At 44.0% G+C, this 27,836-nt stretch overlaps 1 protein-coding gene across 3 annotated transcripts in view; it reads left to right on the forward strand.

Moving 5' to 3' along the window:
* Uev1A (Ubiquitin-conjugating enzyme variant 1A) overlaps positions 1-27,836 on the forward strand; it is a 47,008-nt gene that overhangs the window by 1,292 nt on the left and 17,880 nt on the right. For all 3 annotated transcript variants that reach the window (XM_075878013.1, XM_037428399.2, XM_037428400.2), the window contains exons 2-3: positions 11,387-11,538; positions 18,422-18,547. In XM_075878013.1, coding sequence (XP_075734128.1) covers positions 11,494-11,538; positions 18,422-18,547 — 171 coding nt within the window. In that variant the 5' untranslated portion in view covers positions 11,387-11,493. The remainder of the gene's footprint in view (positions 1-11,386; positions 11,539-18,421; positions 18,548-27,836) is intronic.

A 27,836-nucleotide genomic window follows, 5' to 3' on the forward strand; every position in this document is an offset into this window, starting at 1 on the left:
GGTGTCGCACGGTACGGTGCACTGTGGATCGCTGCTAGGCCTTTGGGGATCAAATTTCTCAACCCTGGACGACTCGCTTCAATGGCTTATGTATAGGACCCGGTCACGATGTAAAAACTTGATGTGGATAATGCCCGAACTGGATCAAAAGTAACCGTGTGACACTCTTATGTGTTTGATGGTACTGCGTATTGATGTTGAAAAAGAAAAAGCGTGAACAATGATGGTTGACATTCAATGATTTTGAGATCATTAGATTTGTTCCTATTTGAAGGACCAGTCGCTATAGGCGTTGGCAGGAGGGGTGTAAAAAGGGCAGTTGCCCCCCTCTAGCCACACCAGTGCTTGCTCCCTCCCACCCAAGCTTCAAGATCTCCACTCTCCTCCACTTGCAGCAAAACAAAATCCTGCCGATGTCCATGCCAGTGACTGAGAAATGTTTTTTGAAAAAAAAATTGAAAAGAAAAAGAGATAATGAAACATATTTCTAGCGGGAAATAAGTTATTGTACTTCAGCGTAATGCCAGAGCCAGTTGGGAGAATAGTTTGATATTTTTTAATTATGGCACAGTTGTTGCATTCTTATTGGTGAGAATGCTGATGCGATTACTTGCACTCTCGTGGCAGCCCGCTCCTTCAAGCCATTTAGCCTCTCACTCCCTTGTAGCAAATGTCACTGCCATAACAGAAATAAAAATTGGCAGAATAATTGTGTATTTCTTGCTTAGTCAGCTTTGCAACGATCATATATACTGACAGTATAATAAAGTTGTAATACCCATTGCCAATCATGTGTGAACAGAATCATAAAGTGCATTTCTTCTGTGCTGTAAATATGGAACACGCATGGAGAATAGTTACGCATCATACCTCTGTTGTCCAGCAAATGCTATGTCATTGCCACCGAATCACATTAAGTGAGCTATATGCAACTTTACCTGCATGCTGTTAAACGATAAACACAATTGTCATTTCAGAATGACTGCAACCATAACCGTCTACGTCATATGTGTTTAGCATTGGTAAATCCTTGAAATAAGTTGTTTTAGAAAGTCGCTCTAAATATATTTGCTTGGCCCTTACAATTTGTTGCAGCTTGGCATATAAACGGTCAAGCTTTGAGCCAAATAAAAATCATCATTTATGACATGACATTGTATGGGAGCAACACAACAGTTTTTATCTTTTTTTTTTCAATTCAGCAATCTATTTCTAAATACATATATTAAAAAAACAGTGGGTGTTAGCAATATTTTTAGAATGTCCCTGGCTTTTAGACCATACATATGGTTCAAAGAAAATTTGAAGGAGTTATGTGTACTCGTTTGTTTGATAATTAAGTTTTTAACGATTGTCATTGCAGGAATGGAAGTGTTGTGCCAATTGCACCATTATGCGCCAGGTTGTGCATAAATTGCAATTTCCATGATAATTGTCAATTGGAATTGTAAATTGTTAAATATAGCTGATTGTTATCGCTCACTGAGCAACACGCAACACTGAGCATTGGCTACGCAAAGGATGCGGCTGCAGCCATATCCAGTGTTCGATCGCGTTGTAATTTGATTCATTCGTGGGGCTTGCTTGTGCTCGCCTCATCGCTGTTATTGCCGTGGTTTTCCTGTAACTATGGTGCAGTCAACACGACTAACTGAATTATCTAGTGATACAATGAAACCTCGTTCATTTGTACCAGCGGGGAACGCGGCATGATCATTCACTAAAAGGCAGTGCTCGTTTACCAGTACAAAATGTGCATCTTCGGACGTGCACCTCTGCCCCGAATGAACAAATACAGTACCACAACAGATGTTGCCCAAAGTAACCACCAAAAACTATTTTCTTCCTTTTTACCAAAGTGTGGAAAAGATACTAGGCTGGCACTCTCGCACGATTGTTTTACAGCGCGCAGTGGCGGCGCCAACGAGCATTTCGAAACTACTACAAGGTCCGGGATGCGCAGTGACTGAGATATATAGCCAGTATGGACACTATCGGTTTTCCGCGACACATATGTGCAGTTCTCTGCCGCGATTTGATACTAAGCGACATTTGACAGTTCATTGAAACACGGAGCGGTTGCGTGGGCTCGGTCATCTGGTTAGTTACGTGCAGCGCGGCGCCTATGCTGCCCGCGCTGTCGCTGCCGGGCAGCTCACTGTATTGTGCGCATGGATTTGCCATGTAAATTGCTCGTCCTCACTCCCCTCCAGACCAAGCACAGATTAGCAGAGTAGTGTGTTTGATAAGAGTGGGAATAACAAACTTCTGCCAAGCAGAGTACGCTGCGATGGTCAAGCGGTCATGAAAACAAGAGCTAAGGACCGCTTGTTTCTCGTTTTTTTTTTAGTTCTCCGTCAGCTGTGATGTATGACGAGAACACACACACACACAAACACACTTACACACTTGTGGGTGGTAAGTCTGGTCAACTCATTAGTACTGATTGTTTAGGAAACATAATTGGAATTTTTTTACCAGAAATAATTTCGATTGATGATGTTTTACCCTAGAAAGCTGCTCTAAAACTAACTTTCATTGCTCCAAAAAACACCTTTTGGTGCTCCAAACATGCTACAAAACTCCCATTTTGCTGCACCAAAGCTGTTATAAAATAGCATTATTATTACTGCTCCCTGAGCTGCTCCAAAACACTGAAGTCCACTTCCATCCCTGTCATTGGTTTTCTTTTGTTATATCCGATATTTTTACTACAGTATAGATAAAAATCAGCTGTAACAAATCTGCAATCTGGCTTGCGCAAAAATTTTATATGTAAAAATGTGTTATTCTAGGCTTAAAACACACTATATATAAACAAGATAAACCCTACTTGTTTCCTTGGGACATTTCAAACTAAGTAGTCTGGAACACGAGGTGAAATCACAACAGAACAAAGTTGTTTTGGCAAAGCAGGCCTGTGTCACATTTATTTGAAAAAAGATGAGATTTTTGTGGCTTTTCCCAGTACTGCTCATAAAGCTTATGCTGTCTGTGCCACCTTTGGAGTTTTGAGCCTTGCACGAATAGAATATTTTTATTATAGCAGATCTCACAGTGGCTGCAACATTTTCAGTTTCATATAAAAAGAACTAATGTAATTGAAATAAAGTGTGACCAATGAAAGTTTATATTTAGTTAAATATAACTGATAATTTACTATATCTGTGTTTATTGTAACGAGGTTCACCCATGTTACGTTTGTCATGCGGCACTGGTATTGCACTGTCAGTTTTCCCAGGATTGAATTACTGGAAATATATTGTTGTTCTCTTAAGATATTTGGAAGAAAAAGGGGTGGCGTCAATAATTGTTACTTATACGAGCAACATGCCTACTCAAAGTACTATACAGCAGTATCAAAACAGGAGTATGATCAAAACATTAGTGCGTGTTGATCCACTTGCCTACCCAGGTAAGGTAATTCGGTAGTCAGCATTGGGCCCATTTTCCTTCTCCTTTTCATTTGTTTTTCACCCTGCCTCCCTCAAGAACAGTAGTTTTTATTTGCCAAAACTTTGTCCCTTATGATGATAGTTATAGTGCGAGAACAAAACGACAACACAGAGACAAGAAGGACACGAAAGACACGAGCGCTAACTTCCAACTGAGTTTATTGCCCAGAGCACGAAAATATATAGAGGAGGCAGTAACCATATGATAAAAGACATATTGCACAAAGAGCAGAACAAGAGTTAGAGAAAAACAAAGACAAAAAACAAAAAAAACACAAGCACAGAAAAAACGGCAAAGAAAGATTTATAAGAAAACGAAACAGAAAGGTAAACAATATAACTACTTGCGCGCACTGAAACCTTCGAGGAACCTGAGTTCCTTCTTGGACAGAGCCACGGAGGGCTTGCTAATACAAGGCACTTGTTTGCGTGCCATCTGCGCGGCCTTGACAATGACGCGGGTGCGCTCATCTCTGTGCTTGTACAGCGTCGCTGTGTCCTTGAAAAGGGGCACACAATTGCACTCAGTGCAGTGATGAGCAAGAAAACCATCTTTCCCGTTTCTAACATTGTTAGCGTGTTCTCTCAGCCGATCGTTCAGACACCTTTCGGTGGTTCCGACATAACAAGCACCTCATGAAAGGGGGGTCCTATAGACAACTTCCCGGGAGCAGGCTGCATACCTGTTTCTATGTTGAACTCTGCATTCCGTTGATGACTGCGTTTTCATGGTGTTTGTAGATTTGGTGAGGCTGATTAATTTGAACGGTGCCGAGAACAGGACACGAACTCCAACACGTTTTCCGATTTTCTTGAGCCTGTGTGATATCTGGTGTTTGTATGGAATCACGGTTATTCTTTCACGTTCTGTATCCGTGTTGCTCGGATTCTGTCGCTGCCTCTGCTCTGCCTTATTAGTCCGCAGGATAGTCTCAGCAATGGTAGCGATAAATGCCTCAGGGAAACCCGAAGTCTTAAGCCGGGAAACTTGAGCTTTGAAGCTCGCAGAGATATTGTGGGCGCACGACCTATTTAAGGCATTCTCAAGACAGGTTCGTGCTATGCCTCGCTTAACTAACTTGCTGTGAGCGGAAGAAAAAGGAAGTAGAGGTTTCTGCGCACGTGGTTCATAACACCAACAGATGTGCTGTGAACTAAAAACCAATCTTAAATCCAAAAAGCGCAACTTGTCATTCTCGGGCATTTCATTTTTTTTTGTCCCACAGTTTTGTGGTGGGGATTAGCCAATTTCTGCATTTTTTGTCCTTTATTCCTTGCCATTTCTATATCCTTTAAGTGTGAGCAGTATTTACAAGCTGGTTTTCTGGTTCTAGGAGCCATGTAAAATATGTTCTGAATAGTGAGGCTAGTTATGTTCACAGGACCCTTTGGCATCCGAACTCTCCGCGGCCGGTCTGCCTGGTATTCCACGGCAAAATTTTCACGCCCATTCGCGGCATGGGTTGGTGTATATGAATTGCAATAGAATCCTTGAAAACATCATAGAATAACAAATCTTGTTTTATTCTGTCAGTAATGCTTCACTGCATCAACTGTTTCAGTACGATTTTTGTGTGTGAAAAACAGGCATGTGAAGAGCACTTTCACATTTCTCACACTTCCATCAGCTCTTGAACTTATAGCCATGTGCCTTTCAAACTAAGTACAGCCTTGAGAGATTCTTCTTTAATTTGTATGGCAGGATCTGATGGGAAAAATGAGCCAATTTGGCGGCTCCTAGGCGTATAAGTGCGGCTGTGACCGGCAGGTTTTTGGGTAACGCCTTGTTTTGAGAAAGCTGGTAATGTGCACCCTTTGCCACTAAAAACACGGGCAGGCTCTTCCACAACTCTACGTTTCCAAAAAGGCTGGTAATGTGCACTCTTTGCCGTTAAAAGCACACACATACAATTCCAACAACGAACAACTGTCCATCTAGTGGGGAACATATCCAGCAAACAGCGGAAATCGAATAATGTACTCCCATGAAACATTGTCAAAAACAACCATTTTCTAAGTGGCCGGCGATTTGCCGGTCAAAGAACTTTTGGCCTCGAGATTGTGGCTGTCGAATCGCCGGCTGCATAAGCCAGTGGGCTTAAGGGGCTGTGCTACACTTTTTGATTTTGAAAGAAAAATACCTTCTTAGTGGAAAAGGGAACGTTTGAGAAAGAAGTCAGATAGGACAGAGCGCACACTTACAATTACAGATAGCAGGGATATATACACAGTATATATACACAGATATATACACAGATATATACACAGATATATAGCAGGATATATACACAAGAAGATGATACACAGAAAGAGGGAAAATGATGGCACATGTGCGAGAACATCTTATTCAAATCTTGACATTACATTCTAACTTGAAAAGATACTTGTGCTCATTGTCCAACTGATTAAAAGATGGGGCACTTACACACTCATTTCCTGCCTTGCGGATGAAAAATGCTTCATGTATTTCACGTGCTATCTTATCCCTATATCTTACCATTACTTGGCATTAATCAAACGTCGGGGTGCACCCACAATAGTCACAGTGACTTGCCAGGTGGCTGCCCACTGATCCGCACATGAGATTTGCATGCTCCTTAAGGCCATCGCTCAGACAGTGCCCCGTCTGACCGATGTATTGACCATATGATAAAGAAATGTGATACACAGCACCTATATTACATTCTACAAACATTTCTGCATGCTTCTTATTACAACCAACACTTGAGGATCCTTGATAGTTCACTCTTTTGCATAGAGACCCAAGTTTGTTTGTTTTTGCCGTGAAAACAACTTTCATCCCAGTTTTTTCGACAATTATTTTTAAGCAGCGCGAAACTTTGTGCATATAAGGTCTGGCAGAAACTTTCGGCTTAGGCTCTTCCAGAGTTGCGTGCTTTGCATCCTTCCCCTGCTTCAATTCATTCAGAAGTGACTCTGCTATGCCTGAGAGCAATTGACCAGGAAAGCCTGCTTTCTTAACTCTGTAAACTTGGTTGCCAAGAGTGCTCTCAACCTGGTCCTTGACAATGATGCCATCATGCATGCTTTTGCAAATCCTCGCTTAACAAGCTTGGAATGGGCTGAACTGAAAGGTAGCAGGGCTTTCTGGGAGCGGGGAGTGTATTGCCAGCACATGTGCTCTGACAAAAACATAAGCTCTAGGTCTAAAAATCTAAGTTTGTTATTCCCAGGGTAGAACTAAAGCTGAATAAAATGAAGCGTTTTTTATTTGCAGGGCAGGAACTGAGTTTGTGCCCCATCTGTTAATCCGTTGGACAATGAGCACAAGTATCTTTGCAGTTAGAATGTAATTTCAAGATTTGCATAAGTTGTTCTGGCGCATGTCATCATTTTTCCTTTTTCTGTGTGTCATCTTCTCACCCTTTTGACTGTATATATATTCCCATAATTTGTGCGATGAAGTGGTTGTAAGTGTGCGCTCTGTCCTATCTGACTTCTTTCTGAAACTTTCCCCTGCGCACTAAGAAAGTATCTTTTTTTTTTTTTTTTTTTCAAAATGCAATACCAATCAGCCCACTTTTTGAAACGTTTTGAGCATGGTCCGAAAATGCTACTAATTGACTTAGTCAAGGCTTCTGAGAACAGGAAACCAAGCATTGTAGCATAGCACGAGGCCTGGAATTTGAAATTAATTCTCAAAGTCAGCTACAAATTACTGCCACATTTTCCCCAGAATTCACAGCTGTTGGATAAATCGAGCATCGTGAGTTGCACAGTTACTGCGGCTGCCGCAAGATGCTGCCATGTGCCCCCGTGGCAGCATAAAAAAAAAGTGCTCAAGGTCATGTGTGCACTCTGATGAAGGAATGCATCTTCTTGCCTCTTTGTCGTTCCCCTGCCTGCATAGCTTTCAGTGCTCTCACTCCTACAAGGGGAGGGAGAAAGTGTTTAAAATGGTGGCAAATCAATGTTACTCTGCTCCTACTTGACAGAGCTTAAAAATTTTTTGCCAGACTATTCATGAGGCAGCAAACTCTTTTAATGAAGTCATTAGATGATTACTTGGAAAAGTGTGGCAGGGCCCCTTTAATATTGGATGCAAAGGGATGGTGTGGTTGTGCATGACTGGTAAGTTTCCTGTATGAGCATTGTTGGTCATATTGCACTCAACAAGGGGATTGAGTTTTTCAGTGTACAAAAGTAATGGGGATGTTTAGGATACATGTGCAGCTAGCGTTGCACTACTGTCATTTATTTTTTTATTTGTTTATTGAAGTACATGCTCTGTATATGGTTCTGACGTGTGGAGCGTTCAGTTCTTTGGTGATTTTGACATAATTTCAAGATAGTGCAAGAACAGCTATTATGTCTGAATAAAGTTAAAATAATTGTAGAAAACTATGTTAGAAAATAAACCATGGCTGAAGAATTACTCAATGATGCATTTAGAATAGTGTAATCATACCATGCAGTAGATGGCGCTTTTTTATAATGTCGCTCATGCATTTTTTTTGTTTTAATGGCATGAGCATCGTCTAATACTTTTTGTGACCTTCTGAAGAAGCTTTCTCTAGTGCTGGTGTAAGTTGTCTGGTGACCCACCAGCTCAACAAATCAAAAGACATTGAACAAGTTAAGCTAAGTATTGTATGTGATGAATTAGACATTAAAACACCCTCTCCATGCTCTTATAATGCCCATCTCTAAAAAAAAACATTTCGTGGAGAACACTGCTTCAGACTGTGGGGAAGACTTGGGGTGTCAACAAGATATTACAACGTACGAAAGAGTCTGCTGTCCAGTCTTTTTTAGTGGTTGAAAGCTGTTTAATGACTGTTATCAATAGATGGGAAATAGAGCCATAAAATTGTGTGCTTCTCATAGTAACATGTTTACATCAGTTGTCCTGTTGATGCAGAATGGACTGCATTAACCCTCCATGGTAGCTTAGCAGGTGCAGGAAGACGAAAGACAGGGTAAAGAGGGACATAAACTGGCTTGCTAAGCCGAGCTGAGTTGTGTGTTTAGAGGAAGCACAGGAAAAGTAAAAATTGGGGGAGACAGATTTATTGTAGAGTTTTGCCCATTTTGAAAGGGTAGAGTAAAGGTTACTTCGCTGTGTAAGGAATTTCACATGTAAACACCAACTAAAAATTATAATTTTACTGGTTTTAGAACGATTAAATTTTAAACGATTCAGGCTCAATTTGTGCTAGTTTTCGTTGTGTATCAGATCATTTAAGAGCCATCTTTAAAACGTTTGGCGGGAGGGTACTAAACTTGGGAATAGGATGTGACTGTATTCGCAGTTTCTGGGTATCGCAAGATTGGTTAAAGTATATAAAGTATGAGTATATGGAAGTGGTGATCTGCCGCATAAAAATTCTGTGCTATTGTTTCGCTAGCTCCTTTGCCATGTCCGTGTGATGCCAGTTTGATGTAGTGTCAACAAGCAAAACAGGACAGCCTGTTAATTTGGATTAGAAGGGTGCCACCAAAGATGTACTCAAAACCTCATTAAGCTCTAAAGCAAAGATGACTACCTTGCATAGATAGCTGGGTTCTACTGTGTAACTACATTTGCATTAAGAAAAGGGTATATGAATTGTCTGCCAAAAGTAAAACATAACCAATAATTTTCTTGTTCACCATATATTTGAATGGCGCTGGTATAAATGTGACTGGAAACAGTGTACTGTTTGATCCGAAAACAAGTAATGCGATATGTGGGCCAAATGAACAGGGGTGTATGGTTCATAACTATGAATGGATAATTGCCATGATCTGCTTTGCATAACCACTTATCAAGAGTGGCTAATGACTGCAGTCAGCTTCTGTTTAGGAGTAGCAGAGCAACAGCTGGGAGTGCCAACATTTGGAAAAACTGCAGTGTCCTTTCCAATGATTTCTTGCAACATTTTGCTGCAAATTGCCCACATCAAGTTTGAGGTTATTTGCCACCCGCTGACATGTTCGAGCTGATATTTCTAATGATGGTACATTCTAGAAGTCATATTTGCTCGACTTGTTTTTTGGGTAAAATTAGGTGAAAAAGTGCAAGTACGTTAGTGGCTACAGCATTACAGTAATTCACTCGTATACCATAATCACCCAATATCTAGAAAGATTTGCTGATTACATTTTGATAAGCTTTAGGTATTTGTTCAATTTTCGAAATTAAGGTAAGCCAGGGTTGTAGCCATCACTATTTCTTGGGTGCTTTGCTACCAGTACCTCCTTTGTTGTCTATTTCCAGACAGGTGAGACTAGACAGGGGCACTGTAACTGCTGACCATTTTTTAAAAAGCACCATGTAGTGAAAGAATCAGTTCTTCTAGGAGTTGTGCAGAGAAAATTTGTGTGACATCATAATATTTGAAAAATTAACAAGCACATTCATGCCTTTTTTTTAAATAAGTGTAGCATGTGCATGATAAATTTTCTCTGCCAAGAACAGTGTCTGTTCTTGTGTTTTTGTATAGTGTGTTCCTCTAGTCGTAACATAGTAGCATACCTGCCAACTCTCCTGAATTGTGCGGGAGAGTCCCACATTTTAACCTAATCTCCTGATTGTATGAATGCTATCTCAAATCTCCTGAAAAGTGACTGCCACAGCGAGGGGGCTTTTTTTTTAGATCACGCCCGTATGTCAGCTTACAGTAATGGCACTGCGGAAAAGGACCCGACACTACACTTCTGTAGTTCATTGTGACCATTACCACAGAGCACCGTTGAGAGACAGGTTTATTTACAAAAAGGCTGAGAGGTCCGCCTGAGCGATAGCATGCTCTAGTCTGCTACTCCACACTGGGATAGGGGAAAGGGGAAGAAAAGTAGTAATGGATGACAATGGCAAGGTAGGGATGTGAGTATATACTATCCTTTCCAGCCGAGAAACATGTTATAGCCGCACATATAGTCCAGTTGCTTTTAAAAGGGCTATAACTGCTCTTATGACCACAGTTGCACTGTCGGTGTCAGGCCAAGGACTCAACAGTCTGATCAATTAAGTACTGAAATTGTTCAGTAGAAGAGATAAGTGTTAGTTGTTCACGTGTGTATGCTGGTCAATGACAAAATATGTGCTCAAAAGTACCACTAAGTATATTATAAGCACTATAGCACTGCGCATTTGGTGACGGCCGAGCGCATCTTGCCACCATACCAAAAAAAGATGGAGGACAAAGTACCACAACTTTTCTATCTGCCTGTCTTGGCCCCGGCAATTTGTACGCTAGGCCTACGCCGCCTGTCCAGGCATCAGTTGTGCTTGTTATGATGTTGGGGGGGTGGGGCGTATTTGCAGAGTTCAGTTACTTGCAAGTGTTTTTGGATTGGTACACAGCTGAGTTTCTGTGATTTGTGACTTCACGGGAAAGTAGCAAGTACCGATTCTGTACCACTTGCGTATTGATGTAAGCATTTCGCCCACTGGCAAGGCCGTCGTAAGGGGGCGCATTGCTTCACAGAAGCATTGGAACTATGCCATTGCTGCAGAAGGGCAGGACAACATCGGTAGTTTCTTCCAAAAGAGATGTGAAGAAAGTGCGATGCGCGCAGTGTGTCTATTGCGGGATTTTTTGTGGAACACGACTTGCCGCTAAGTGTTAGTGATCATGCTGGACTGTTGCTTCGGAAAATATTTTCGAAGGACACGAAGCAATGTAGGTGCTGATCGTACGAAAACAAACTGCCTTTGCCGAGAAAATGCCTGCAGATGCCGAAAACACAAGGGACAAGGGTGGAGGCTTTGAAACCCCAGATTTTCGCAATCGCAGTGAATGAAAGCAACAACAGCGTGTTGCAAAAAAACAACAACAACTTTCTCTTGCCCCTGTCTCTGGGCCTCTGTGGTCACCCGAAATTTCGTGCTGCTAGGTTGGCAGGTATGCAGTAGCAACTTGTAAACCACACTTGTTGAATCATACTTGAAACTGAAAGGCATAATGCTAGCACCCGCTTTACAGGCGGAGTGGTGGTACCACGCAACTTCCGTCTGCTAGAAGAGTTGGAGCAAGGCCAGAAAGGTGTTAGCGATGGCACCATTAGCTGGGGCCTTGAGGACGACTGCGACATGACGCTGACTCACTGGACTGGCATGATCATTGGCCCACCAAGGGTGAGGGTATCTTTTTTGAGTCTGAGAAGCTGTGATTTAACCCTATAGCTCTTTTTTCAGAAGACTTATCCCCCGATATGTAGTGCTTTCTATTTGTTTGTTTAGATGTAGATTTTAAATCTTAGCCCTTTGCAGTCCATCGTGAATCCTTGCCCAACAACACAACATGGCTGCAGCAGTCCGTGGTGGGGCACTGCTGAACAAGTTCTGTCTTGGTTGATTCATGTGCTCGTTTTCTCACTGCAGGAAGAAAAAAACAACGCTTAAACGCAGGACGAGGTGAAGACAGAATACACATCTCAATCTAGCTGATTGAAACATAGGACGCCGTGTCCTGTGTCTCGTTGGTTCATTCTCATCAAGTATGCGCTGTTTTCGCCTCGGGAAGACCCACTCATGGCACTGCGTCTTCATCTTGTCTTGCTTTTAAGTGGGGTTTTATTCTTCATTTCATTTCATTTTATTACCTTTAGTACCCCTCTAGGGGGTGTTACATAAGGGGTGTATGCAAAGAAAGTATAAAAATGGTAGCCACATATATGATATTTGTGAGACAGGTAATGTGTTGTATTTTGCAAGAATAACGTCGGGCAGGTAATGGCGGCGATGCTGTGGGAAATGTCATTCTATTCAGATGATGACCGCGGAAAAAAGGAGGCAGAAAATGTCTTGGTGTGGCTGCGCAGTCAGGTGACTTGGAAGGCATGACCGGTGCGATGAGATGTATGGGCTGGCGGGGTGATAAAGTCCGGGCGGTCACGTGAGCCGTAATATACCTTGTGGAACAGAGCTAGAGTGGCAATGCGACGACGAAGTGCAAGAGTTGATAAAGATGATTTTTCCCTCAACGATGACACACTAATATGATACGAGTAGGATGAATGAATAAATCGTACGGCACGGTTCTGCAATGCCTCAAGTGAATTTGTTAGATAAGCCTGAGACAGGCTCCAAATGGCAGCGGCATATTCAAGCTTTGATCTGATTATGGATTTGTAGGCTAGAAGTTTTATATGTTTGGGAGCATGACTCAAATGACGTTTCAGATATCCGAGTGATTTGTTAGCTCCCGCTATTATGTTAGTGACATGCAGACCCCACGTTAGATCATGTTACACCCAGGTACTTATAGGATTTGACTTGGTTTAAGTTTACGTTACTGACTCTTTAAGGAAACGTTAAAGGTTTTAACAACGTGAAACAGATAATGATTTGCATTTAGTTGGGTTAAGTGTCATAAGCCACTGGTCACGCCCCGCCGCGGTGGTCTAGTGGCTAAGGTACTCGGCTGCTGACCCGCAGGGCGCGGGTTCGAATCCCGGCTGCGGCGGCTGCATTTCCGATGGAGGCGGAAATGTTGTAGGCCCGTGTGCTCAGATTTGGGTGCACGTTAAAGAACCCCAGGTGGTCAAAATTTCCGGAGCCCTCCACTACGGCGTGTCTCATAATCATATCGTGGTTTTGGGACGTTAAACCCCACAAATCAATCAATCAATCAATCAATCAATCAATGAGCCACTAGTCACACCATGCTTGAATAGAATTGAGATCATGTTCAAGGGGTTGCTGTTCAGATGAATTAGTAATAGTACGATAAATGATGCAGTCATCAGCGAACATGCGAACGTGACATGAAACATGTAAAGGTAAGTCCTTAATGTTATATTGTGAACAATAGAGGGCCTAAAACGGAATCTTGGGGAACACCGGAGTTTACTGGAAAAGGGTTAAGGACAGACTCATTAACAAAAACTGACTGTGAGCGCTCTCTCATAAAAGCTGCAGTCCAATTAAGAACACAAGGGTTAATGTTCAAGCTTGAAAGTTCAAAAAGAAGCAGCTTGTGAGACACCTTATCAAACGCTTTCACAAAATCTAAAAAGATTCTTCATCTACTATGCACCAACTAGCCCAATCAAATTGGGCACACTGTCAAGTTCATTCCTCACTGCATCATGCAACATCTGTAAAAGTTTCTTTTACTGCAGCTTTGACTCTCACTTTCAGACCAGAACAGATGGAAGGTGGGAAAGGGTTTCAGACTGCAAAGAGTTAGGAGAGGGTATCATCCAACTGAGAAAATTATTGAAACCCCGTGTCCAGAAATGCTGCTTGACTTGATCTTGACTTACCACAGACTTCAATGCAGCACAAATGCGTTTTGAACACTCTGTCTTTAGGCCGTGCCAAGGCAGCACAAATGCACAGATGCGTTCCGAACACGCTGCATTGAAGGCGGTGTCAAGTCAAGTAGCGTTTCTGAATACAGTGGTAAGAATTCTGAAGGAAAAGTGAAAGGGACACTAAAAAGAAATAATGACTTAATGACTTGGTTTAGATTGACAGACTACACTCTGAGAACTCTCATGCCACATGTTTCATTATCTTAAGTTCATTATTGGCTGAGAAAATCAAGGTTGAAGTTTCATTTTTGAATTTCAAGTAGGAATCTCCGTGCGTGACGTCGAAAATTTCAAGTGTATTTTTCGTATTTTTTGCGACACTGGCTCAATGAAATTTTTTTCAACTTTGTATATTAGATCCATGGCACCCACATATGAAAATGCCCTTCAATTTCATCGATTAGAACCTGTGTACGCTGTGACGTCACAATGTTTGGTGCGGGAATCTCAAGGTGGCGTCATCACCCGCATTTCCTTTTCGTGTGTTTTCTCGCTTACCAAGCGTCATGTCGCAGTAAGAGTGGTGTTTTTAGAATTGTGAAATTGTATTTTACAAATGCACGAAAAATCATTTTGCTTTTTAGTGTCCTTTCAAGGAATTTGATGCTCTGTTCAGGAAAAGTTAGCTCTACTTCTCGACTTCCATTTTGCCACCCATGAACCATTTATAATGACCAGGGTTCTTTGTAGCAGTTGCATCAAGCAATATCAGTTTTATGGTGTGAATATGCTTTTGGAACTTCATGGTCGCTACACCTGGTTGCATTGATAGTGACAATTGTTCCATTTCCAAGAGTCAAGGGGAGACTAAAGTGACACAATGAATTGGTTTAGATTGATAAAATGTACTCTAAAAACTGTAATGTTAATTTTACCATCATATGTTTAGTAATAAAGGAGAAAGTCAAGTTCAAAATTTCATTTTAAAATTTTGCACCGAAATCTTTGCGCTTGACGTCACTGATTTCAAAATGCATTTATCGTATTTTGGCGCCAATGGCCCAACAAAATTGCCTCAAATTCTGTATGTTCAGTTTATTGTCCCCTCAGAGGTTGCTTCACTTCATTTTTACCGATCAAGAACTAGGCAGGCCCTTGTAGGTGCCATCAGAATAATACGTGATGTCATTGCGAATGGTGCAGAAACTCCGAGGTGGCGTCGCCACCCACAATTTCTTCTTGCATACTTTCTCGCTTACCAAGTGTCTTCTCGCTGCAAGTCTGGTGTTTTTGGTACCACAAGAGCAATTTACGAGTACGAGAAAAATATTTTTGCTGTTTCGTGTCCTTTTAAGGCAAACGTTAGGTTGTGACTGGGTGTGCAATGGCCATTTACAATTCATCGATACTGCTACTGTATGTCCACTGTGGTTGCGACAAGATTTTGTTTCACTAGGGTCCTTCTGTATTTTTCTTCTGGTCATCAAACTTCTGGCAAAGTTTGCCCACAGCAGCTGTGCCATGAGTAGAAGGTGGCTGATCTGCAGTGTATGAAAGAGCTGTCATGCATTCAGGTACAAATTTTTGATGAAAAATATTTGTCCACATATTTTTTTCACTGTGTTCTCTAACTGAACATAGTGGTGAGTTTAATAAAACTTGTTGTTGGGCTAGTTGGTTATACATCATATACTTAGAAATTTGGCGCAACCTCGACTCACGCAAACACTCACACAAGCACACACACTTACACCAGAGCAACACACACGCTGCGTGTCGTGTGTGTTGCTCTGGTGTAAGTGTGTGTGCTTGTGTGAGTGTTTGCGTGAGTCGAGGTTGCGCCAAATTTCTAAGTATATAGTGGTGAGTGTTGACTAAATAACCTAGCACAGAAGTTTGTTAGTTCATGTCATTAATTTTAGTGATGGCTGAAACTAGGCTGTGCGTGAAGTGATGTGATTTTGCTTGTACTCCTACCTATACTCCATTTCACAAGCAAATGCTGCCAAAGGTAGAGCTCTCATCCAATCAGGGCTCTCTGAGCACAGCAAATAGTCCAACTGTTTTAGCAATACAGAACTATTTTGCGTACTACGAATTCGTAAAGTGATAGTATGGTTAGGATTGCTATATTTAAGCTTTCAAAGTATTTTAATAATTCATGAAATTAATAGAAAAAGCCCGCACGGACGCTGCTAACCAGAAGCTTGAGGTAGTGATGTGCCGCTTTTTAGCTACATGGCGTGGCCTGGTCGTGTGTCTGCAGTGTGTCTCACAAACTGTCACCAGTGAGCCATTCATTGAGTATGCAGAATTTTTTTAAGCTGGCGAAGCAGATAGCTTTAAACGCTAGCGATTCTCGTTGAGTGTGGGGAGAGTGCAAGTGTGGATTAACTCACCAAGAGGATGAAAGAACCTGCCAAGGTGAGCGAGCGGACGCTCTATCGGGAGAAAACGCTGGTGGAGAACGTGGCTAGAGTCCTACCACCGAACAAGCTCTCTAATGGGAAAGGTCATGATCTAAACAAGAAGCTGGACGATTTCAACCTGAGTGTCTTTCGATGAGTGGTGTACATCTTGGAGAGGGGTGAAATTCCAAATATCGCCAAGGTGATGCAGCATTTTGAAGAGGATGAGATGCTATCGACCGTGACCACAATCACGATGCAGAGGATTCTGAAGCATCTTGGCTTAAAGTACAAGGAACACTGTCAGAACGCATTTCTCATTCAAGCGACACACATTGATCAGTATCGCCGCCGGTTTCTGTGGAGCTGTGACACCAGATTTAAGTTGTGAGGACGATGAGATGTTAGCCCTTTTAAAGGGCCCTGAAACACTTTTTCATGTAACCACAGAATGAATTCACTCGAAGGGCTTATTGCCTCTTGAATTCAGCAGCACAAAAATTTCAAGAATCTGTCCAGTGCAAGTGGAGTTACAAAGATTTGTCGCTTGCTGCAATTGCATTCTCTCTTCTCTTGTCTCTACGAAAGTGCTGGAAGCTAAGCAGGGAGGGATGGCAGGGGCAAAGAAAATAGATCATGCGCGCCTCGTGACCTTGCGCACTTTTTTTTTCTTGGAATACGCGTTTTTTTTAGTGTGATCACGTGTGCATGCGTAGAGAAGTCGTGGCCTGCCATGGCGATGTCTGTAACGATCAAGCGCGCCATGTTCAAATCAGCCAATGGCCTTTAACAAGTGATTGTTGAGAGTCTTCCGTCATTTGTCGAGAGATGAGAAAGCAATTTTTTAGCTGACTTTGATAATTTATTGCGAATTCCAGGCTGCATGCTACGCTATAATATTTGCCTCCCGTGTTCTCGTGAGCCTCTACTACCTATCGGCAGTGTTTTCTGATTATGCTCAAAAAGTGTTGCAGGGCCCCTTTAACTGACTCTTGATAATCAATACGGGGTGCGTACAGGACGGGATTATTGAGTACTGTTGTAGTGAGAGTTGCGAACATAGAAAACAAAAAAAAAAAGAATGTTTTATTACGTCAGAAAAAAAGTTTTAAATTTACTTCAGATTGAAGTATTCATTTGTTAATTGTCTGAATGATTCTGATTGATTTAATCATTAAAGTAAATATTTTTTCTATACCCGTGGTGTAAAAATTTAGAAAAAGCCCTGATAAGTAGAAAAAAAAAAGCCGGGCCAATTTTTTAGGAACTAAAAGGTCGGCTCATCCAAAAATAAACAAAACAGATGAAAGTGCCAAGCGCCACCTGCTACAAAATTAAAAAGTTAATTAGTATAGAACACATTTTCCCACACAGGTGGAGCCACTGGTCAAATTAATGGAAGTGACATTCGTGTCGAAACACAGTTATGTAGTGCGCTCTGTGGCGATTTGCTGAGGGTGCCCATACTTTCCACAGCATTGCAAACAGCTGGTGAAATGGAGTTATACCTGCATATCTTAATTGCAGTGTAGTTGCTCGAGGTTGTGCTTGAATTGTGCAGTACATTATAAAGAAGTCTGGTTGATGCATAGATTTATATTCCTTATGCAAGATGTTATAGTGGGTCCTGTCAAATGCTAGTGGCCCACAACACTCAGTTCCTTGCTAACTGCCTGTTTTTCCTGAGAAAGAGAGAGAAATGTTTTAATGAAAAGCTGGAGATGTTAGCCTGGTTATTTGACTAACGTGCTACTCCAGGTGCTGGGCTATTATGATGTATAACATTGATGCACACTTAGAGATCTGCTTCAATACAGAAAAGTTTGCGCTGCTTAAAAACATTTCTGATGCTGCAAAAGTGCTCCGAAGCTCCCCTTTTATTGCTCTATAGCGGTACCGAAGGAGCGTTATTCCTGCATTATTATTGAACTGCTTGAAAAGGCTCAAGTCCATTTCCATTTTTCTCTTCCATTATATTCCTTTGAGAAAGTATGCAGTGATTGAGCTGTATGAGGTCAGTTCCAAGTTAATAAATTGAACCCTTATACTAGTAAAAATATGATACCCCCCTCCTTTTTTTTAAACTTTGTAGTTATGCTTTAGATGCAGGTAACATATTCTTAATATGGTGGAATTTGGGCTAATCAGCTGTGAAGGGGCTCATTGCTGTTCAGTTATTATTTTTGTTTTAGGTTAGCTAGTCCAGAAAAGCCTCCCTGCAAAGGAAATTCACTGTTATATCAAACTCAGCACATGCATCTTATGGTTTGTATAGTTAGCTTCTGGACACAAAATAGCACAGATACGTAACAAAAGTTAGTGTGCATAGCTTATGTAAAAATGGCTTTCCAGACTCCGTATGAGAACCGGATCTACAGCCTGCGTGTGGAGTGTGGATCCCAGTACCCGGATGAACCCCCTTGTGTCAAGTTCATTTCCAAGATCAAGATGGTTGGCATCAGTGAGAGCAATGGTGGTGTGAGTGAATCTTTAGATATTCATATTCTTTGCTGTGAATTGACTGTAAATAATTTAATTGTAACTGCATATTCCGACCTGCACATGTGCGTTTTGATGAACCTATACACCTTTTTTTTCTGGAGCCTGAAATTGGCTTTTGGTGGATACTTCGAATTTGGTTGGTGGACAGGTGTGCACCTTATTCCAGGGATGACTCCTCTGCATAGTGTGCACTGATGTCACCGTGGCCCCCATTTATACCAGCTCGTTGAGACGCCACGTGCGCTTTTACTCGGATGTGTGCAGCAAGAAACTGTGGAATCAGATTAGTGCCGGTGCCCCTCATGTTACCGCCCTTTAGTGCCCCTCTCGTTACAGCCGTGCCAAGGGCGTTCACCCTTGGCGCGGCTGTCACAATGACTGCCATGTCTGGGTACCTAGTGCTGAAAACTTGTCTGTGGTGTCATGTGAATACAATGTATACCCCAGAACACAGCAAGCTTAGTGCGTGCTGCCATATTTAGAGTGCGCGTCGCGCCATCTGTTGCAAGCACACGAAGCAACACTCTGAACTGCCAGGTGGGCAGACAGTTTGAAAATCAAATGCAAAGCTTTCTATCCCGAGTCTGGCTGTAAACATGTTTCGTGTTTTTCCTCTCTTGGAATTTTGTGCTGTTTTCATGTGAAATGTCGAGAAGACCTTCCTCGACAGTCTGGAATGTCTACAGCACGTGTATACTGCAGACTACAGAAGCAACTTCATGAGGTACGTACTATTGCGATAGAAAGAAATGCCAACAGGGGAAAGTGTTGCTTTTCACTTAGTCGAAGTGTGGGATGGCTTGACTGTGGCAAAGCAAAACTTGTACTATAAGCGAGTGTCATCGTAGCATTCGAACCCCGCTCCGTCTTGTGCTCATGCATCACATGTGTTCATCATTTGCCTGTCATGCACTCGGAACACACACTTCGTCGAAAAGTGCCATCGAGAGCAAGATTTTATAGCGCTACGGTGATGCCGGCTGAAGGCACAGATTTGTCTAGTGCCTAGCCACCCATCCGCTGATCACGTTTCTTAGCATTGCGATATTACGCCGTTACAATTGTACTATATGCTGTTACAATTGCACTAAATGTTCCCAGTGCGTACATGCCCGCATAAGTCATATGATATTCTTTTATTGACATGCGGCATGCGAAAGAGTACGGCAATGATTTGGTGCCGCCGCATATTACAGGCATACTGAATGCAACTGCTGTTAAGCAAAAAAAGCTGGGATCTTGCTTGAATAAACGTAGTAAGTGTATTTACTCATACACTTTTACTGGGCTCGTAGCTTTTCCTGTTGATTGCAATTTCCACTGGTGGCGGAGCTTGGCGTTTGTCGTTGTGCATGGAAATCATTGCTACCTAAAAACACCACACTGGCACGATTCCCGGGTCGTGTTGTGATCTTCACAAACAGTGATGAGTCATTTTTTTTTTCTTGTGCTGATTATTTTTGCATCTAAATACGGCACAGTAGTGCCCAGACGCCTTCTTGTAAGCTGGAGCGGTGTGAATAGACGCTTTCTTGCACTTTGAAGTCCCCTAGACGCAACTTGCTGTGTTAACTTGGCCCCACATATACATGCCTTGGTATTTCAAAACAGGATGGCGTTTGCGTGCGACAGTATGCCGCCGGGAGCTTCAGCGCCTGGGCAGCCTGGGTGCGAGATGGGCGTGCTCTGGTCTATAGTTGGCTGTGTTTATTGTACACTGACTGTTCCGTGTGTTTCGGTTTGCTCCAAGAATATTTTTAAAAAGTAGCTACAGTAGTTAACAAATAATAGTTGCAGTATTTGCTATTTGCCCGATTGTGATATGCATTTTTTTCTTGCATGATAATCCTGAAAGTTGAAACATGGGGCAGTCTCATGCATACCCAAAACAGTGTTCACAGTATTTGTAACAGCTTGCCACTAGAGCCAGCCTAATTATTATTGTGATAGCAATTATATGGACGATCGCGGCTGGATTTTGCTGCCGGCATCGATGTCATGTATTGCCACAGCTCGAACATCGCAGAAGACGCTGCCACAATTCGCGTTCGTAAAAGCCACCAAGCAAGTAGCAAGAAAGCCGTGCCATGGAATGCCGTCCTGCACGCGCCACGATGCTACGCCACGGGACCGGCACGAGACTCGAGCGGCAGAAGAAGAGACCGACGAAGTTGGAGCCAGCGAGCAAGAGGCATTCTTGGCTGACCATCTTTAGCTTTGAGTTTACGGGCACAAGTTCGCCCTAAATAAAGAGTTTATATAGTACCGGGTGCTATATTTATTCGTAACAATCTGGTGGAGATGCTGGGTATGATTCCAAGCCCACCACAGGCAAGGGAGAGAAGCCCAGATCCCACAAGATTGGAGCCAGCAGAATTGACACCTGTGCACCAACGCAAGAGTCGCCGACTACGTGGTGAGCAGCCCGAGTTTGGCCCCCTAATTGACCCATCAAGACCTGTCGAGACCTCAAGCACAAGCGTCACTGCGATGGTCACCCAGTCGATGCCATCTCCATCTCACCTCATTGTGGATTCGCCACGTACACCAGAGGTCTTCTACGGTGAGACCTTTGAAGATGCCGAGGACTGGCTTGAAGGCTTCGAGCGGGTTGCACGATTGAATGGTTGGGACGAAGCCCGAAAACTTCGTTACGTTTACGTCGCCCTGCAAGATTCGGCATGTACGTGGTTTGAGAACCACGAAGCGTCCTTGCTGTCGTGGGACAACTTCCGACGAGAGCTCATCGCAACCTATCCGAACACGGACCGCAAAGAGAAGGCAGAGGCTGCTCTTCAGACAAGGAACCAACGGAATAACGAGAGCGTGGCCATGTACATAGAAGACATGTCGCGGCTCTTCCGCCGAGCCGACCAAAACATGGCCGAAGAGAAGAAGTTGCGGCACCTAATGCGCGGAGTCAAAGAAGAGATTTTTGCAGGCCTGGTGCGTAATCCACCGCGAACTGTGGCGGAGTTCCGGTCCGAGGCAACGACCATGGAAAGGACACTACAACAACGTGCGCGACTGTACAACAGAGACTTCAGCGTCTCTTCAGTCAGGGCGGAGTCAACAACCCTCCCCACCAACGTTGACGTCCTCTGGGAAATGGTGAGGGCTATTGTTAAGGAGGAGCTCCAGAAACTGCAACTCCCCCAAAGTCCTCCAGCGATGCCCTCAATCGCGGACGTTGTACGTGAAGAAGTGCGGCACGCAATTATTCAACCGCAGCCTCAGGTGCCACACCATACGCAACCGGAACCTCAGCCACAGCTGTCATACGCGCAAGTCGTACGGCAAGACATGAGGCGCCCGAGCTTTGCACAAGCTCCCGTTATGCCACCGACCTTTCCTCGCAGTACGCCACCGCCGATGCCAGAAGCAAGACCCCGCAAAAGTGATGTATGGCGCACGGCAGACCGGCGGCCCCTCTGCTACCACTGTGGGGAGGCAGGTCATCTTTATCGGACATGCCGCTACCGTCGGGTCGGGGTACGTGGCTTCCCAGTGAATGCACCCTGCCCTCGTAATGGTGAGCGCCCTTACGAAATCGAAGAATATTTATCTTCGCACTATGCATATCCAAACACTCAGCGACATGAATCGCGGTCGATTGCACCAATGCGCAATAGGTCGCCGAGTCCACACCCGACGGACTCTACGAGTTCAAAGTACTCCCATTTGGTTTGTGTTCTGCTCCCGCTACCTTCCAGAGGATGATGGACACTGTGCTCTCCGGCCTCAAATGGCAGTCATGTCTTGTCTATCTTGATGACGTAGTAATTTTTTCCACTACGTTCGAGCAGCACGTACAGAGATTGAGAACGGTACTTGACGCCATTCGTATGGCTGCACTTACGATCAAACCCGAAAAGTGCCACTTTGGATTCCGGGAGCTTCGGTTCCTCGGGCACATTGTCAGTTCTCACGCTGTCCGCCCAGATCCGGATAAAATCACTGTGGTTGAAAATTTTCCAAGGCCAAGAGACAGAGACAAAAAAGCTATGCGACGTTTCCTGGGGTTTTGTGCCTACTATAGGCGCTTCGTTGAAAACTTCTCCAAGATTGCGGAACCACTGACACGACTTACGAAGGAAGGTGTACCATTTATCTGGCACCAAGAGCAAGAAGACGCCTTCTCTGAGTTACGACGGCGTTTGCAGTCACCTCCCATACTCGCTCATTTTGACGAAGATGCCAAAACAGACATTCATACGGACGCCAGCAACGTTGGCCTCGGTGCTATTCTTGTTCAATGGCAGAACGGAGAAGAAAAAGTTATTGCTTATGCAAGCCGCACTCTGTCGAAAGCTGAGTATAATTATTCAGCTACGGAAAAGGAATGTCTCGCAGTTATATGGGCCATCAGTAAGTTCCGTCCATATTTATACGGTAGACCATTCCGAGCCATCAGTGACCATCATTCATTGTGCTGGCTTGCGAACCCCAAGGATCCTTCCGGAAGACTTGCTAGATGGAGCCTGCGTCTACAAGAATATGACATCACCGTAGTCTACAAGTCTGGCCACAAGCACAATGACGCGGACTGCTTGTCACAAGCACCAGTCCAGACCTCGTCTCCTGAGCATGAACAAGACTCCGCGTTTCTTGGAGCTGTGAATGTATCGAAGATGGCTCATGATCAGCGAATGGACCCAGAATTACTTCTGCTCATTCAATACTTAGAGGGGCAGCAAGTCGAAGTACCGCGAGTTTTCGTCCGTGGACTACGTTCCTACGTCCTCCGCAACAACGTTCTCTACAAGAGAAACTTTCAACACACCGGTGAAACGTTCCTACTGCTGATACCATCATCACTGCGAGCGGAAATTTTAGAAGCGTGTCATGATGACCCATCGGCAGGTCACTTGGGCATTAGTAGGACTTTGGCAAGAATCCGCCAGAGATATTACTGGCCAAAATTGATGGATTCAGTACAGCATTACGTAAGATCATGTCGAGAATGCCAAAGACGCAAAGTACCACCCCTGAAACCAGCAGGTCTTTTGAAACCGATAGAGCCACCGAAAATTCCGTTTGAGCAGGTCGGAATGGATTTGCTAGGACCATTTCCTATGACATCGTTTGGGAAGCGCTGGATAGTTGTAGCAACCGACTACATGACCCGGTATGCCGAGACGTCATCTCTCACAAAAGGAACGGCAAATGAAGTGGCTCAGTTTTTTGTGACCCATATAGTGCTGCGACATGGCGCACCTAAAATCCTTATAACTGACAAAGGAACTGCGTTCACTGCCAGGCTAGTATGATCTGTCATGAAGCTAACGCACACCGACCACAGCAGAACTACCGCATACCATCCGCAAACTAACGGGTTAACTGAAAGGCTGAACAGGACGCTTGCTGACATGATCGCGATGTATGTGGACGTCGAGCATCGGACTTGGGACACCATATTACCGTATGCTACATTTGCATACAATACCGCAGTACAAGAGACAACCCACTTCACGCCATTTCAACTTGTTTATGGTCGGACAGTAATAACGACATTAGACGCGATGCTGCCTGTCAACAGCACGAATGAAGAGGACCCTGACATAAAGCGAATATGTAGAAAGGGCAGAAGAGGCACGACAACTAGCACGGAACCGCATCATTCAACAGCAGGACGTAGACGCGCACCGTTACAATCTAAGACGAAGGGATGTTCAGTACTCCCCTGGAGACCAAGTGTGGGTCTGGACGCCTGTACGTGCACGTGGCCTATCAGAAAAGCTTATGCGCCGCTATTTTGGCCCTTACAGGGTTCTTCGTCAGCTAGGCCCATTAAACTACAAAGTGATCCCTGAAGGTCAAGTATGCACAACACGACGCCGGAATCTCCCAGAAGTTGTACATGTAGTACGGATGAAACCGTACTACGACAGGAACTCAACAAGTGAACTGACTCACGTCGTCTAACACAAGGACAAGTCCTATTGTTTAGAAACTGTCAACCGGCTCTACGCATCGGGGCGATGCGTGCTAGGAGGGGGACTAATGCCACAGCTCGAACATCGCAGAAGACGCTGCCACAATTCGCGTTCGTAAAAGCCGCCAAGCAAGTAGCAAGAAAGCCGCGCCATGGAACGCCGTCCTGCACGCGCCACGATGCTACGCCACGGGACCGGCACAAGACTCGAGGGGCAGAAGAAGAGACCGACGAAGTTGGAGCCAGCGAGCAAGAGGCATTCTTGGCTGACCATCTTTAGCTTTGAGTTTACGGGCACAAGTTCGCCCTAAATAAAGAGTTTATATAGTACCGGGTGCTATATTTATTCGTAACAGTATCGTATATGTATACGTATCTATATATATGAAAACGCAAGAAATAAAAAAATCTCAGAAAAAAAGACTCTGGCGTGCGGAATCGAACGTGGGACCTCCACGTTGCGAAAGCGAGGATTAACCACTGAGCTACCGAAAAGTACCTCCTTCAACGTTCAAAACGGCAAGCTATTCATATCTACCACTTACCGCTGTGTGCGGGCATCTCAGGGGGCTATTCATATCTACCACTTATCGCTGTTGGCAGGCATCTCGGGGGCAGGGGGGGGGGGCGGGAATTATGTTTTCAGCATTATTAGCAAGATGGCGCTGAGAATTGCTGGCACTCACGGACGATGGCATCTACTGTTTCACAACCCTTGTAGATCAGGAGGTTGAATGCATCATCTGCTATTCCTTTCAAGATGTGCGCCACTTTTTCAGATTCTTCCATGCTGTTGTCTACTTTGCGGCAAATGGCGAGGACATCTTTTATGTAAGACAGGTAGGATTTCATGGACGTTTGCACTCAAGAGGCCAGCTCCTTCTTGGCCGCTGTTCGACAAGTCAATTTGCCGAACAAGGCACGCATCTTCTTTTGGCACAAACCCCAGCTGTCAATTTCTACCTCATGATTTTCAAACCTACGTTTGGCTGTCCCTTTCAGGTAAAACAGGATGTTCGGTAACATGAGCGTCTCGTCCGAGCGGTAATTCTTACTGGTGCATTCATACATAGGCAACCACTCTTCGATATCGACATTGTCTGTCCCTCAGAACGCGCCAGAGTCTTTCAGTTGTGGTAGTACAATCGTTGTCGTTGTGGTTTCGGCTGCTGGGGCCGAGCTTTTCGCCATCGTGGGTTGCACCAAACGTCCGCCGCTACGGAGCTCTGTTACTACCCCGCACCTTCCAGCGAAATGTCACGGGAGCGAGAATACGCGAAATAAAGAAAGAAATGAAGAAATGTATCTAAAATGTTCACGGGGAGTCTTTCAGCCAAGATGGCGGCATCGAACAACAAAAACGCGAGAGCTATTACAGCGTCTTCATCGCCTCAATGGAGCATTCCCTTTTGTTCGTCACAGCTTGTAACAATATAATTTTGCCGTGATTTGCTGCTATACACATGGTTTCCCCAGTCACTACATATGATACGAATTTGCGAAGGACCGCTGTACGTAAACAACGCAACGCGGCTTGTTTGTGGAAGGCCCATTCACTCTTGGCCTCGAAGAGAATGAATATGGCAAAACTCAGTGGAATTTTTCTCGCTTTAGTGGCCAGAGAAACGCGCCGCAAGGCTGACTCGAAAAAATCGCCCTGAGACCAATTTTTCTACAATAGCAGATCGCTCATGGCTTTGGCTACACCGGCTGCTCTCTCCCAAACCACGTGATCTAAACAACCAGCTGCAAATTCAACATGGCGGCAAAGACGTCGGCGGTGGATCGCGTAGGCGCAATCGTTAACTACCCGTGCAGCACATCAAAGGTCACAGCCTTGAGGATGACGTGTTCATAGAGAGCCTGCTTTGGATTACGATCGCTGAAAACACCGAAAGTAGAAGAGGGTGCAGCACCAGCGAGTCGGCAAGCCCTAACGTGTCTCGTTTTTGCACTGCTGACTGAATTCGTTGCCACTGCTGCGTCCGCTCGTGTCAATTCAGAATGCTGGCATATCTTCTGAAACAACGTTTGTAAAGGCGCAAACTGTTTCTTTTCAGTGCTTTGCATGCATAACTAAAACTCGGTACGAACTTTAATGCTCAGAAAACGGGCAAACTGGAATGAATTCTCAAGCGGCGATGTCAGCGGTGGCGGTGGTATGTACGAGGGGCAGATTCAATGGGAACGTTTCCACCGGTGTGGACGTGGTTTTCCGGCCTCTCTGGCGTTCTCACTTGAATTTCCTAGTGTGAATTCTCTAGGACTGATTTTTTTTAGCGTTGACTTCACAGCGAAATTCTCCAGCCGCTTACGCACAACGAAGTGAGTGAATTTCCCATAAGTTTGGCCTCTTTCACTCCCTTCGATGTCTAGTGTGAGTGCGCCGCATCAGTAGCATGAGTGAGGAAACCGTGGCACATTATGCAGAAAACGGTGAAGGCAAGAAGTAGTTGCCGATAAAGTTCTTGTTAATATTCATTATCAGTTTTAACTTGTTTTTGTTTCATACGAATTCGGGATGATACAAATATTTTGCATGTTCTCTTCGAATTCGTTTCATCGAGATTCTACTGTATTATCAAACTTAAAGAGATACTGACACAGAATTTCGTGGCTGAGGTAGTCTGCTGGGTCGATTCCTGTGAGCATTCGTGTATGATCTGCAAAATATCAACAGTGAATATAGCTTGAAAGGTATTTTAAATTAATGGTCAAGGTTGCGGGAACGCTTGAATCCAAAGTGCCATTGACACCCTCGAAGGGGACCCTTTGGGGACCCCTTACTTCCCTCCTGTTGCCACGCTGCAGTCAATAGAGAGTTATAGTATACCACACGGGTTACTGGGTGTACCGTGATACCGGAATCGAAGTGCGCATGCGCAGATACGTACGTCACCCATACAGCTTCTCGTACGCGCGGTATTTTTCAGATTTCACGTTACCGTGGTAGCGTAGGTGTACGTAGTGTAGGTAAACATGGCGGCGCTCTCAGACGCCGCTTCGAAGTGATTTTGGCGTAGTTGTTGAAAGATTCACCTTGTCCGCCGCAAACGACTGTTCAAAGTGGCTTCGCTTGCCTTCAGTTAGCTTTGATGACCGAGTATTACGGATAAGTTGGCGTAGTTTTTGAGATAGCTTCCCATTTTCTAACGCGCCTAGGCCTAACTACAAGATCGATGTAAACAAATCGGCAACGTAGATGTTTTCGTGTTTGGTGCATGGTTAATATTTATTTACATTTATTATCACTAAAATAAACTTCTAACAATGCTTCGCGTGGTGGCATAGGTAAATATTCTAGTTTTCTTTTCATTTTCACTGTTTAAC

Source organism: Rhipicephalus microplus, chromosome X (assembly GCF_043290135.1).
Source record: "Rhipicephalus microplus isolate Deutch F79 chromosome X, USDA_Rmic, whole genome shotgun sequence".
NCBI lineage: Eukaryota > Metazoa > Arthropoda > Arachnida > Ixodida > Ixodidae > Rhipicephalus > Rhipicephalus microplus.